This window comes from Monopterus albus, unplaced genomic scaffold (assembly GCF_001952655.1).
Source record: "Monopterus albus unplaced genomic scaffold, M_albus_1.0 scaffold209.1, whole genome shotgun sequence".
Taxonomy (NCBI): Eukaryota; Metazoa; Chordata; class Actinopteri; order Synbranchiformes; family Synbranchidae; genus Monopterus; species Monopterus albus.
In genome coordinates, this window is record NW_018128089.1 from 1127885 (window position 1) to 1141199 (window position 13315).

The 13315-nt window shown below is 38.7% G+C and overlaps 1 protein-coding gene across 7 annotated transcripts in view; it reads right to left on the minus strand.

Moving 5' to 3' along the window:
• The window catches only part of LOC109970897 (excitatory amino acid transporter 1-like), a 22335-nt gene that overhangs the window by 6154 nt on the left and 2866 nt on the right, over positions 1–13315 (minus strand). For 5 of the 7 annotated variants that reach the window (XM_020618798.1, XM_020618800.1, XM_020618799.1 and 2 more), the window contains 6 exons: positions 12336–12478; positions 12079–12216; positions 4463–4667; positions 4324–4366; positions 2620–2900; positions 2296–2529 (listed from right to left, as the gene is read on the minus strand). In XM_020618798.1, coding sequence (XP_020474454.1) covers positions 2296–2529; positions 2620–2900; positions 4324–4366; positions 4463–4667; positions 12079–12216; positions 12336–12478 — 1044 coding nt within the window. Of the gene's footprint in view, positions 1–2295; positions 2530–2615; positions 2901–4323; positions 4367–4462; positions 4668–12078; positions 12217–12335; positions 12479–13315 lie in introns of those variants that run through there. The other 2 variants (XM_020618801.1, XM_020618802.1) reach the window with 2 other exon arrangements.

Below are 13315 nucleotides of genomic sequence, written 5' to 3' on the forward strand. Positions count from 1 at the left end.
GCTTGTTGCCTTGACTGGTTGGGGTGAGTGAATAGAGGAAGGAGAAAAGAAAAGAAAAGCAACAAGACACAACAGACAATCAAACAAGGGCAGGTTGAGGTGGCCAGTGGAAACATCACTCCCTTTCAAGTAATTTCAAGGTCGGTAAATTCAATTCAGTTTTATTTATATCAGAGCCAGGGCTACCTGCAGAAAGGTACAGGGAGAGAGAGAGGACACACTACGGGAGAGAGGAGACATGTAGTGGTGGCATATAAATGCATGGAGAGAGAGGAGAGGAGAGGAGAGGAGAGGAGAGGAGAGGAGAGAAACTCAGAGCATCATGGGGCCCCCAGGAATCTAGGCCACTTTTGCCTTGACTGGTTGGGGTGAGTGAATAGAGGAAAGAGAAAGAAAAGAAAAGCAACAAGACACAACAGCAAACAAACAAGCACTGGGCAGCTTGATGTGGCCGGTGCCTGCTCATCAGAAACCAATAGATCCAGAGCCAGGGCTACCTGCAGAATGGTACGGGCTAAATGTCATCACTGGTCAAATTGGGCAGGAGTCCAGAGAAAACTAGAGAGGAGAGGAGAGGAGAGGAGAGGAGAGGAGAGGAGAGGAGAGGAGAGAAACTCAGAGCATCATGGGGCCCCCAGGAATCTAGGCCAATAGCAGCATAACTAGGGGAAGGCTCAGGGCCACCTAAGCCAGGCTTTGTATGTTAGGAGAAGGATTTTAAATTTTATTCTGGATTTTACAGGGAGCCATTGGAGAGAAGTTAATATGGGAGAGAGATGATCTCTTTTCCTATTTATTGTCAGTACACTGGCTGCAATATTTTGGATCAACTGGAGGCTTTTTGGGGAATTACTGGGACATCCTGATAGTAAAGAGTTACAGTAGTCCAGCCTGGAACTAACAAATGCATGGACCAGTTTTTCAGCATCACTTTGAGACAGGATGCTCCTGATTTTGGCAGGTGAAAAGGGCAGTTCTAGAGACTTGGTTTATGTGTGATTTAAATGATCCTGGTCAAAGATGACTCAAAGGTTTCTCATAATAGTACTAGATGCCAGAGCTATGTCATCTAGAGTAAATATATGGTTAGGCAGCATATGTCTAAGATTTTCAGGCTCAAGTTCAATAACTTCAGTTTTGTCAGAGTTTAGAAGTAAGAAATTACAAGTCATCCAGGGCTTTGTTTTTAAGACATGCTTGAAGTTTGACCAACTGATCTGATTCATAGATAAATATAACTTATCATCTGCATAGCAATGGAAATGTATGCCATGTTTCCTGATAATATTACCTTAAAGGGGGCATGTATAAAGTAAAGAGAACTGGACCTGTGGAATGCCATTACTAACTTGAGTCTGTGTGGAAAATTCATCATTAACATGAATAACTCAGGTAGGATAGTCAGGTAAAACAGTGGATCCCTGTACATGATCATTCTCAGACATAATTCCCAGACAGAGGAAAATACAGGACCCCTTGGGTCCTGTCTTTCCTCTACATCCTCTGGTCACAGTGCAGCAGCAAGAGGTAAAATATATCCACAAAAGTGGGCACAGTCAAAAAATTCTGCCTTTACAATGTCACCAGTGGATGTCTTTTTTTTAATACTTTTTTTATTCACATAACAAACAAGGTAATATAACAATCTGCCAATATGGTGGAGGCACCAGTGGGTATCAGACAAGCTCACATGAACGCCCAAAGGCCTAGAGATTATGCCCATTCAAGGAAATCCTTAAACGATCATGTAATTCTTTATTTTGTTAGAAAAGAAGTCTCATGAGCAAGAGTTTGCAAGACATGTTTAAACCAAGTTGCTTCTTCGCAGAAATGCTAGAACATATATTCACCTCATTTTTTGAGCTTTAGGTCACATCTTAGATGAGAAGTCACCATTGTAACATTGTAGATAAGTCAAAAAGGAAGGAAAAGCATGCCATGGGCTCTTTAAAGTGACTGGTAAGGAAAAGCATGCCATGGGTGAATGGTAAGTGAAGTAATTGTGACTAACAAAAGAAAAAGTGCTTAAAAAGCATTTTCATACTTTGGACACACTCCGAACAGCTCTGATTCAATTAGGTGCAGAAGGCTACAATCCAACATCCAACACTTTTAGTAATCAAGGCAAGCTGGGCAGTTTATAGGCCTATTTCAACTAGCTAAGCTATTTGTTTCCATCTGTTTCTGTGCTAAAACTTGGATATTTATTAAACTGTGGGTTTGGCCACAAGTGTTTTGTTCCCTTCAGAAAGTTATTTATTGTGAATTGAAGTTAAAGTGCTGAACATGACTCACCTGGAGGAGGTACCAAGGGCTGTTACCAGAGCTTGCACGAGCCCAGCAATGAAGATAAAGGGGTTCTGCCGAGTGATAACAAAATAAAGAGTGGGAAGAATGAGAACAGCATGGATCAGTAAGCCAATGATCACAGTGATGGTATACATGCCCAACTGGCCACCCATTTGTGTCAGATCATCCATCTCCACAATCTTTCCTGCAATTAGGAACAGGATACCAATAGGAGCATACCTGACAGGAGGAGAGGAAGAGTGAGTTATTGGAAGTCTGATGTTAACATTTGTTCAATGGGAAACAGCTTCCCTGAAAGTGAAGTCTTACCACATGATGATGGCAACTAGGTGCATGATTGCTTCATTGAGACTGTCAAAGAAATCCCTCAGAAGCTGGCCCTGCTCCTTCATGTTGCCAATTATCAGACCAAAGCACATGGAGAAGACGACCAGGCCGAGGGCGTTGACCCCATTCACCTGACCCGGCAGTGGGATCACTTCCTCCCGTGTGATCTCCATGACTTCCTGGGTGCCGTTGGTTGAGTTGAAGAGGGTGTCATTTACTGTCACTGATACATGGTATGATCGCTTCCCATATTTGGTTTTGAACTGAGAAGAATTAACAGAATGGAATAATTAGATATGGCAGAGATAATAGGCAGTCATCAACAAATCATTTGTTAAACACACTTATGCTTCCAAAGTCTAATGAATAGTAAGCACTGATGACGCTGGAACAGACCCCTGCACTAATTTCAACCATCACATACTACTTTTAAGTGACTGGTTCATAAATGTCTGGATTAGTGTCCATTGTCTAACAGAACACATGGATATTGGCATATTCATCCTGGGTTTGCAAATATTTTTGGATTCCAACCTAAAATGTATATTAATGATAACAATGTACACTAACTTGGGTGTAATGGTCAATACAGTATATTTATGTGCACTGTGCAACTTATTTTAGTTCAGTACAGCTATTTATGTGCACTGTGCAACTTATTTTGGTTCAGTACACATTATTTGTTGGCTAATGTCTACATTTTGTCAATTAGCTTTTTATTAGCTTAACTACACTACTCAGTTTAGCCTTAGACTAATTTTAGCCTGAAAAAAGATCTAACATATCATCAGTATCCCTATTTAGAAGTATGGTCCCAGTAAACTGTAGTAACAAAAATAGTAGATCAGACAAAAAAAAAAAAACTGGCAATATTTTTCAGCACACATAATGCTATGTCTCTGAAAATGTCTATATGCAAACTTGTTTTTTGAGGGCATAGCTTTAACAGTGTTTGGCAAAAACATTGCTGAGCCCTGCTGTATGTTTTCTGTTGTATGTAAATGTTTGCACATAATTGGACCTATACTGTTTTCTTTTCGAGTAAGTTACTTAGTGATCATATGCAAATGGATGAGTCCAGTTATTCTACAGCACAACTGCTGTCCATGTTAAGTCTTTAGTTTCATAAATAAATGAACAGAAACATAAAGCTGCACTAATCATGTTTATTTTTTAATAATGGGTCAAATTTACCAAGTGTATGTTGTTGTTGGTGATGAACCCATAGAGAATAGTCACTCAACTTTGAACTTGAGTTGGCTGGGCTGTGGCCTAGTTGGATCAGGATGAGTCAGCCCAGGGCCAAATTTCAGGTCTTATGAAGTAGATTAGTCTACTCTCGGCTTTTCCACAAGCATACCATCTGGCTAAAATTTCATCTTGTGCACAAGAAAAGTCAGATTTTGATCAACAGATTACAGAGCTCATTCATGCTCTTCAGAGAATAAACTCTAATCAAAATAATTTTATCCATTAGATATGGCAGAGATAATAGGCAGTCATCAACAAATCATTTGTTAAACACACTTATGCTTCCAAAGTCTAATGAATAGTAAAAACATCAGCAGGTTTTCTGTTATTTATTGTATTGATTGTACTGAACATAGGAGACAGGAGTTGTTTGCCAAATGATTACCTATTTTAATTATTTGTGCACATTTGGTAAATATTTACTGTAAAACTCACCTGCTGTGTGCAGGCTTGGACCAAGTTTGGTGGAAACATGTTCCTGAAATGAGAAATCACAGTAATTAATAGAGGATGTTGGTCATTTTCTTTTAAACTTTGTGAATATCATTGTCCACATTTCCTGTTTGCAGACTACCTGATCAGATCTAAGAAGGCATCAGCAGGACTGACGTGTTCTATTGTCTGCTGCTTTCCAAACTCCTCTTTTGATCCTTTTCCTGGGTGGATGACGAGGACGATTATGATACCAATGAAAACTGCAATAAAGGTCGTGGACATGTAGTAAATCACAGCTCTCATGCCCATCTTTCCTGAGGCTTTGCTGTCCAGAGCTGCCATTCCTAATGGAAAGAAGGTGAAAATGCAATTGATATCTATGTATTAATACATTTACAAACAAGAGATGTGGTGAAGTTTTCTCTGTGAATTTTATTCTTAATCATTAGGCAGATTATGAATTAATTATCAGTGTGTCAGGTACCACCATAAACAGTATGGTCTTTATCACCACATATGGTAGTTTATAAAACAAACAAAAAAAATCACACATTTTGATTTATGGTTTTTCTGCTATGATTTAAAAGATTATGAATCAAACCTTGGACATTTTGCAATTACAGATACAACCATTCAGAACTGCTCTTCCCAGTTGACTGGCTTTCAGCTATTGTGCAGCTGGCTTGCAGCTCCCAGCAGCCCCTCTTCTCCTGTTGCCTGATAAGGTATGTTTAGGTTCCATAGTAAACACTCATTAAGACCTATTTCTTGATTTGCATGGTGTTACGATTAAATGGCGCTTTGTTCTCAAGAACATATACACACACACCAGTGTGACTGCCTAAAGTAGCAGAGTTGCATCTTTGTTTGGACCATGGTTTATACAATAGAATTGTCTGACCATAATCATTATCATACAGGTACTGCACCAGATAAATAATTATAACGTGTTACACTGGGCTTCACATTTCTATTCAAACATCTCAAGATTCAAGATTTTTATTTGCCATTTATGCATAAACAGACAGTCTAGGCATATAAGAATTCTTGTGCAGCTCTCCTTTGGAGTCAGATAAGGAGTCAAAAGCCAGAAAGAACACTTAGTCTTAAAATAAAAAGGTACAAAAGGGCGACAAAGTATTAAAACACAATACATAAAAATAGGGTAATAGTATTTCCCACAGTGAACTTCAAACATCGCACTTAGTAATTCACATGGTGGAGTTGTATGCATTATGCTTGGTGAGGTAGTGAAGGGTTATTACACATGTCTAGTAAGGGGTTATTGCACATATATTCTCACAGTTTCGTATTTGCCATCAGTCTTACTGCGGCAGGGAAAAGCTGTTGTAAAGTCTTGTTCTGTGTGTTATGATACTGTCTGCCCTGCTGTGCCTGAGGCTGTAGGTGCAGTTTTTGTGTCTGAGCAGAGAGTGAACTGGGTGGAGTGGGTCCCTGCCCTTTTACGACAGCGCTGTGTGTATAGTGTGTCCATAGCAGATAGTGCAGTCCCAATGATCCTCTCTGCAGGCTTTATGACCCTTTGAAGAGCCTTCCTCTCTGCTTGTGTGGTGTTACCATACCAGACTGTGATGCCAGTAGTGAGGATGTTCTCTACCAGTCCTCTATAAGCCTAGGTGAGAGGGCCATCCTTTAAACATAGTTAAGATGCTTAAGTTACATTAAGAAATAATGAATAATAGCTAAACATTAAAGTATGCTAGAATTAAGAAGATACAGTAACTTCTTTTGGAGTATTAATTTGAAATCTGATGTATCATACAGCTGCTGTCATAACCCTGCAGTTATGTGGACTTAGCAAAATGATATTGTCAGTACACATTACACTATTATTATAATATTTGGTCAGTAACTGGCTATTTTTTCTGCAAATCTGAATGCCAAATTTGCCGTTTGGTAATGTTATAATAATGTTTAATGTACTGTAATGTAGGTGTAACTTCAATTTATGATGAGATTTCAGACCAAATATTAACATAACTACAGTCAGACTAGGTGAAAGATTATACTGTATGTTCCTGTTTTAAGCAGGCCTATAAGCTAAAGTCTGAAACATCTACAGTATAGTAACCTAATAACCCATCAATGAAAATATGGATGAAGCTGCTCATTTGCTTGACATGTCCTTGCAAATGTCCACTCCACACCAGAGGAGTGGAAGGTAGACTGATGTTTTTGATAACCCAATAAAAATACAAAGACTATTAACTACTGAAACCCATATTTGTTTAGTTGCCTAACAAAGAAGCTAACTTGTTTTGATATTTTGGCTATTTTTCAAAAAAACATCTTTTCATATGACAGTCCACAACAAGTATATTCTCAAAATGACATACTAAGTAAACAGTGTAGTGCTCTCCAGGCATTGGAGAGCAGAATGCCTCTTCATCAACCCCCGGTGCATAGACCAGACTCTGCTTTGTGTTTCAAAGACAGCTTTAAGGTCAGACATCATAACCCCATCCTCTGAAAACAAACCAGATTTGGACATCAAAAGGCCTAGCCTTGTCTCCATGACTACATGAGAGAAATGCCCCATCTACTTTGGCTTGATTCACACCTGTGAATTCAAATCAATTCAATTTGTATAGCACCAAATGACAACAAATGCCATCTTGGGACACTTTAAAAAGTAAGGTCTAGACCTTATCATTATTATTATAGAGGAAAAACCCAGCAAACCCCCTTGAGCAAGCACTTGGTGACAGTGGGAAGGAGAAACTCCCATTAATAAAAGAAACCTCTGACAGACCCTGGCTCTTGGTGTGCAGCCTTTTGCCTCGACTGGTTAGGGTGAGTGGATAGAGGAGAGAGGAAAGAAAAGAAAAGCAACAAGCAAATACAACAACAAACAATTGAACACTGGGAAGGTTGCTGGTGACTGCTCATCAGAAACATAGAGCTCCAGAACCAGGGCTACCTGCAGAAAGGTACAGGGAGAGAGAGAGGACACACACAGTTAATGAGATGTATTGGTTGCATAGAGAGAGAGGAGAGGAACTCAGAGCATCATGCCTGCTCCAGCAGTCTATGGCTATAGCAGTATAACTAAAGGAAGGCACAGGGTCACCTGATCCAGCCCTAGAGCTGGTTCCACAGGAGAGGAGCTTGATAGCTAAAGGCTCTGCCTCCCATTCTACTTCTGTGGACTCTAGGAACCACAAGTAAACCTGTACTCTGAGAGCAAAGTGCTCTGTTAGGATGATAAGGTTCTACGAGGTCTTTAAGATACGATGGAGCCTTGTCATTAAGGGCTTTGTATGTTAGGAGAAGGATATTAAACTCTATTCTGGATTTTACAGGGAGCCAGTGGAGAGGAGCTAATATGGGAGAAATATGATCTCTTTTCCTTTTTTTTTTGTCAGGACTGTTTGTTGCACCATTTTGGATTAACTGGAGGCTTTTAGGGAATTACTGTGACATCCTGATAGTAAATAGCTAAAGTAGTCCAGCCTGGAAGTAACAAATGCATGGACCAGTTTTTCAGCATCACTTTGTGAGAGGATGTTCCTGATTTTGGCAGGTGAAAAAGGCAGTTCTAGAAATTCGGTTTATCTGTTATTTAAAAGGACATATCCTGGTCAAAAATGACTCAAAGGTTCCCCACAACAGAACTGGAGGCCAGATCTGTCATCTAGAGTAAATAAATGGTTAGACAGCATATTTCTAAGGTTTTTGGGCCCAAGTACTTTACTTTTGTTGGAGTTTATAAGTAAGAAATTACAGGTCATCTAGGCTTTTATGTCTTTAAAAAAAGATTGAAATTTGAACAACTTATGTGATTCATCTGGATTCATAGATAAATATAACTGAGTATCATCTACATAACAATAGAAATTTATGCCATGTTTCCAGATAATATTGCCTAAAGGAAGCATGTGTGAGGAAAACTGGACCTAGCACAGAGCCCTGTGGAACACCATGACTAACTTCAGTCTGCGTGCAAGATTTTTCATTAAAATGAACACATTGGAATTTTTCTTATAAATAAGATTTCAACCAGCTTAGTGGAGTTCCTTTAAGGTGCCCATTAAAAAAGATTGAAATTTGAACAACTTATGTGATTCATCTGGATTCATAGATAAATATAACTGAGTATCATCTACATAACAATAGAAATTTATGCCATGTTTCCAGATAATATTGCCTAAAGGAAGCATGTGTGAGGAAAACTGGACCTAGCACAGAGCCCTGTGGAACACCATGACTAACTTCAGTCTGCGTGCAAGATTTTTCATTAAAATGAACACATTGGAATTTTTCTTATAAATAAGATTTCAACCAGCTTAGTGGAGTTCCTTTAAGGTGCCCATGGCATTCTCATTTTGCTTTTCCAGCCAATTAATGTTTAATCTTGGGTACCTCTAGATTAGCTTGGCACCCCTCATAACTCTAAATAGTCTATAATTATTTCATAATGATAAAACCAGAGAGCCTCTTTCTAAAAACAAGAGGATAGTTCATGAACATGCAAAACTCCTGTTGCCAGTGTTATGTCCCAAGTGGACAGAACAACAAACTGAACACCATGACTAACTTCAGTCTGCGTGCAAGATTTTTCATTAAAATGAACACATTGGAATTTTTCTTATAAATAAGATTTCAACCAGCTTAGTGGAGTTCCTTTAAGGTGCCCATGGCATTCTCATTTTGCTTTTCCAGCCAATTAATGTTTAATCTTGGGTACCTCTAGATTAGCTTGGCACCCCTCATAACTCTAAATAGTCTATAATTATTTCATAATGATAAAACCAGAGAGCCTCTTTCTAAAAACAAGAGGATAGTTCATGAACATGCAAAACTCCTGTTGCCAGTGTTATGTCCCAAGTGGACAGAACAACAAACTGAAATGGCATTAATTCATTTGAATTTCTCCTCCATAGATACAGTAGTTAAACAATGGTATACTGTATATACTGATGAAAAGACATTTGTAACACTAAACAAAACAGGTAATTGAGAACCCCCATATTTTAACTGGCATAATGCAGACATAGTAACTTCTCCAGTCTTACAACAATTCTCTCTAAGGTTACAGAAACAACACATTAACAGACATAAAATGTGTTTTTTTTTTTTAGACTTATCATTAAGTCCCACCCAGTAGTGGAAACATCACTCCCTTTCAAATAGCTCCAGGGCCGGTAAATACAACCGGTGGTCACTGTGTCTTCCCCCACAGAACCACATGGGAAGCAACACATCACATGTGGCAGACATACTGGCCTCAAGCAGTCAAAAGAAAAAGGTATTGTGCTCTGGAGGAATCCAGTGTTGAAGAGCTGATCATTCACTTCCACTGGGGGGCTTTACTGGCCAGCTGATCATAGGTTTTCCCTTCCCACTGTCGCCAAGTGCTTGCTCAAGGGGGATTTGCTGGATTTTTCCCCTATAATATTAATTAAAGTAAGGTAAAGCATTTTGAGATGACTTTTGTTGTGATTTGGAGCTACAAATAAAATCGAACTGAACTGAATCTAAAACCAGTGAAAATCCTCAAACAAATCATTCCTGTGCAAGTGTTAACATAACTGCTTTGCAGAAGCTTTTTCAAGGATTTTAGAAATAAAGTGGAGATTGGATATCAGTCTATAATTAGCTAGAACACCTGGGTCCAGACTAGGCTTGTTGAGTAGAGGTTTAATTACTGCAACTTTAAAGGCCTGTGGAACATAGCCTGTTAATAGAGAGAGGTTAATCAGATATAATATGGACGTGTTGATTAGGGGCAACATGTCTTTGAGCAGCCTGGTCAGGATGGGGTCTAAGAGACATGTTGATGATTTCGATGAAGCAATTGTTGAGGTCAACTCAGAGATTCATGGGAGGGAAGCAGTATAAATATAAATGAGGTGTTACAGATGTTTCTAAAGCCATTGTTCTTGATGACACATCTGTGAGAGTTGTGGGAAGTATTTGATTCTTATTTGTAAAGAAGCTAAGCTACTAGCTTAGCTAGCTTCTAGGCTATTTGGCCTAAAGCAGGAACCAACTTTAAGACTTTGCACTCTTAGACAATAAGTTTGAGCTACTTAAAACAAACCCAACACAGTTGGTCCTCTTATGTGATTCACAGATACTATAGGATCGGATCCCTCACAAGAGAACAGGACCACACTGGAATGTGAGGAGTCCACCATAAAACTGGCTCAGTATTTTTCTCCCTCTTCCCCCTTATAACACTTGAATATTATATTAAATGTGAAATTATGTTAACCAAAAGTTTTGTGAAGTGTCTAAACAGAAGTTTAGAGATATTTTAGTAAAGTTGATGATTTGGGGACCTACATAACCTCAGTTACTGCAAGAAAAATACTTCTTCTTTAACAGTTCCGTATAACAATGGAAAAGTTATCCTCAATGTAAAAATGCAAAGTTCTGTGATCAAAGCATGTAAGATTACAAGAAATTTTTGTATTATGTGTAGTTTAAATCTGCCTAACCCTATGCAATGATGTCTTCCCTCTAAATAATGCCAAAACCTTAGCTCAGGAAATTGTGTTTTGATTTTTATATTGTTATGATTGTGCGCTAATAACAATTGTGCTTTCTATTATTCAAAAGTTAACTTTTCCTGTACCCCATACAATATAACATTCTCTTGTGCTTGTATAATTTTGAAACCGTGTTGTCTAGGTGTGTCTGAACTGCGATTTCCCCACATTGATCATATAAAATGTGTATTTCAAATCTGTCACCCACGGTGGAAAGTGGAAATTATGGACCACGTCAAATTATCTTAAGACAAAATTACTAATGTTCTGCACTCCATCTCACAGCACTCCCAAAAGAACCCATCAGTAGCCCGTTACTATAACTTTGTCTCAACATAGAACAGAACAGAGAACAAAATAAATTAGAATGCACTCAGGAAAAATATTACAATTCATCAAGATAGTCTATTGGCAACTGAAGTAACTGTTGTTTTTGTCTTCTTGGCAATGTGGTGGGCACACAATCACAACAGTATTAGTATTAAGTACTGTAGTTTATAAGAGGAACTGTGTGCTTAATTTTGTACAGAGGGAAAGCATTGCTGCACACCACAACCACATCTGTGCGGTTGTGTTTTTCTCCTTGTGAATGCCAATGAACGTATTATTTGTAGCTCTGAATCCTACCTCATACTTTTTAATCCTTAGTGACTAAGTTGAAGCTTATTCTTTTAGTACTTAGAGCCCATACCAAACTGAAAAACCTGTTTTCTCAGAAACAAAATATAAATAATTAAATCTGGCCATAACATAAACCTGTAGTGAATTATCTAGGAGATTCTGAGGAATATTGAGGATATCTTTAAAAGAAAATATTTAAATGGGAATTTAAGGATGCATAACCAAAATCCCATGACCGAAAACCAAATTCTCCTCAGCTGTAGCTTTGTTTCACCTAGCCTCTGTCATATATATTATTTCTGTCTATTTAAAAGCTCATTTAGTCTTTTGACCTGAATAGTGTCAATTATGTTTCAGCTTTTCAGAAAGGTCACAAGTGACAGAGGGTACCACCTTTAAGAATGTGTAAGGTTATGTTCTCCTGCTGCTAACCATGACAATAGGCCGCTGCAGTTCGGGGCCATAAAGGTGAAGCACCTTGAACCAAGTCTTCGCTGAAAGGAATCAGTGGAAAACTCCTCATCACCAAGCTGAGACCAAGGTTGCGCTCCTTGGTGTAAAGATGACCTCCCTGTGAAACTCCTCTATTGAGTAGCATGTATGACATGATATGTTGTACCTGTTATTAGACTGGAGATCAGTAAGGGCAGAACAAGCATCTGAAGCATTCTCATCAACAGCTCCCCAGGGAAGGAGAAGTACTTCACTTCTCGATATGCCATCTTATAGGGGCGGAGCACAAATCCCAGAGCAATACCTGCAGAGAGGACAGCAGGGTGGACCTGTGCATTATACTGAATGTCTACATTGCACTGACAAGATTCTAACTGATTGAAGTCTGACACGTTTCCATTTAGCTTGCAAAGGTATACACACCTACAATAACCGCTCCAACTGTGAAGAGCACAAAGGCGTGCTTCTTGAGGAAAGCCTGGACATCCTCTTTGGAGATCTCCTCCACTTTCCTCTTTGCCTTCATGGTGCGTATGTGAATGCCTTCCCTGATACGCTGCATCCTGCTGTAGTAGACCAACATGTCTATTACTGAGAGTGGAAGGTGCATAGAATCACCAGCAGGATGTGCAACCTTTGGTGAATATAGTATTTAACAAGAAACTTATCAAATCTACCTTAATACAATACTCACACAGTACATCCATATTTCTCATTTGAATGCTGCCTGTGAAATGATCCCTAACCTAACAATGTGAGTGTGATGGCCACACAATGGAAAGTTTAAGCTTCACATACTCACCCACATCAATAATTATTTTCATTTGCAAACATACAATAACATAAAATTTTAATAGTGTGTTTTGTTTAAAATTTCTTTACAGGTAGGCTACTTCTTTTGTTGTAATCATAGTTGGGGTAGTTGTATTCAACCTTTAATCTGAAATTACTAAAATGATGTTTTCAGCAGTCTGATTTAGATAAAGCATTCTTTATTAAAAAAAAATTGTATAAAATTCCCACTTTGCACCCTGCTGTCAGTTCACTGACTGCATCCAAGAAAATGACTGGGCTGCATTTAATTGTTTTTGTTGGAGGAGTTCCCACCCCATGGGACAGGGCTGCTCGACAGAACTAATAACCAAATAAATATCAGCATGTAGATGTCTATTAAAGTCACCCACTATGATTATTTTATCTGTACTAAGCACTAAATCAGACAAAGTCTAAGAATTCAGTTAAAAACTAAGGGCAGGTGGACGGTATAACAAATAGAACTGGCTTTTGAGTTTTCCAGTTTGGGTGTGAGAGACTCAGTGAAGCTTTCAAAAGAGTTATAACTATGTTTAGGTCTAGGGTTGATTAATAGGCTTGAGTCAAAGATCGCTGCCACGCCACCACCT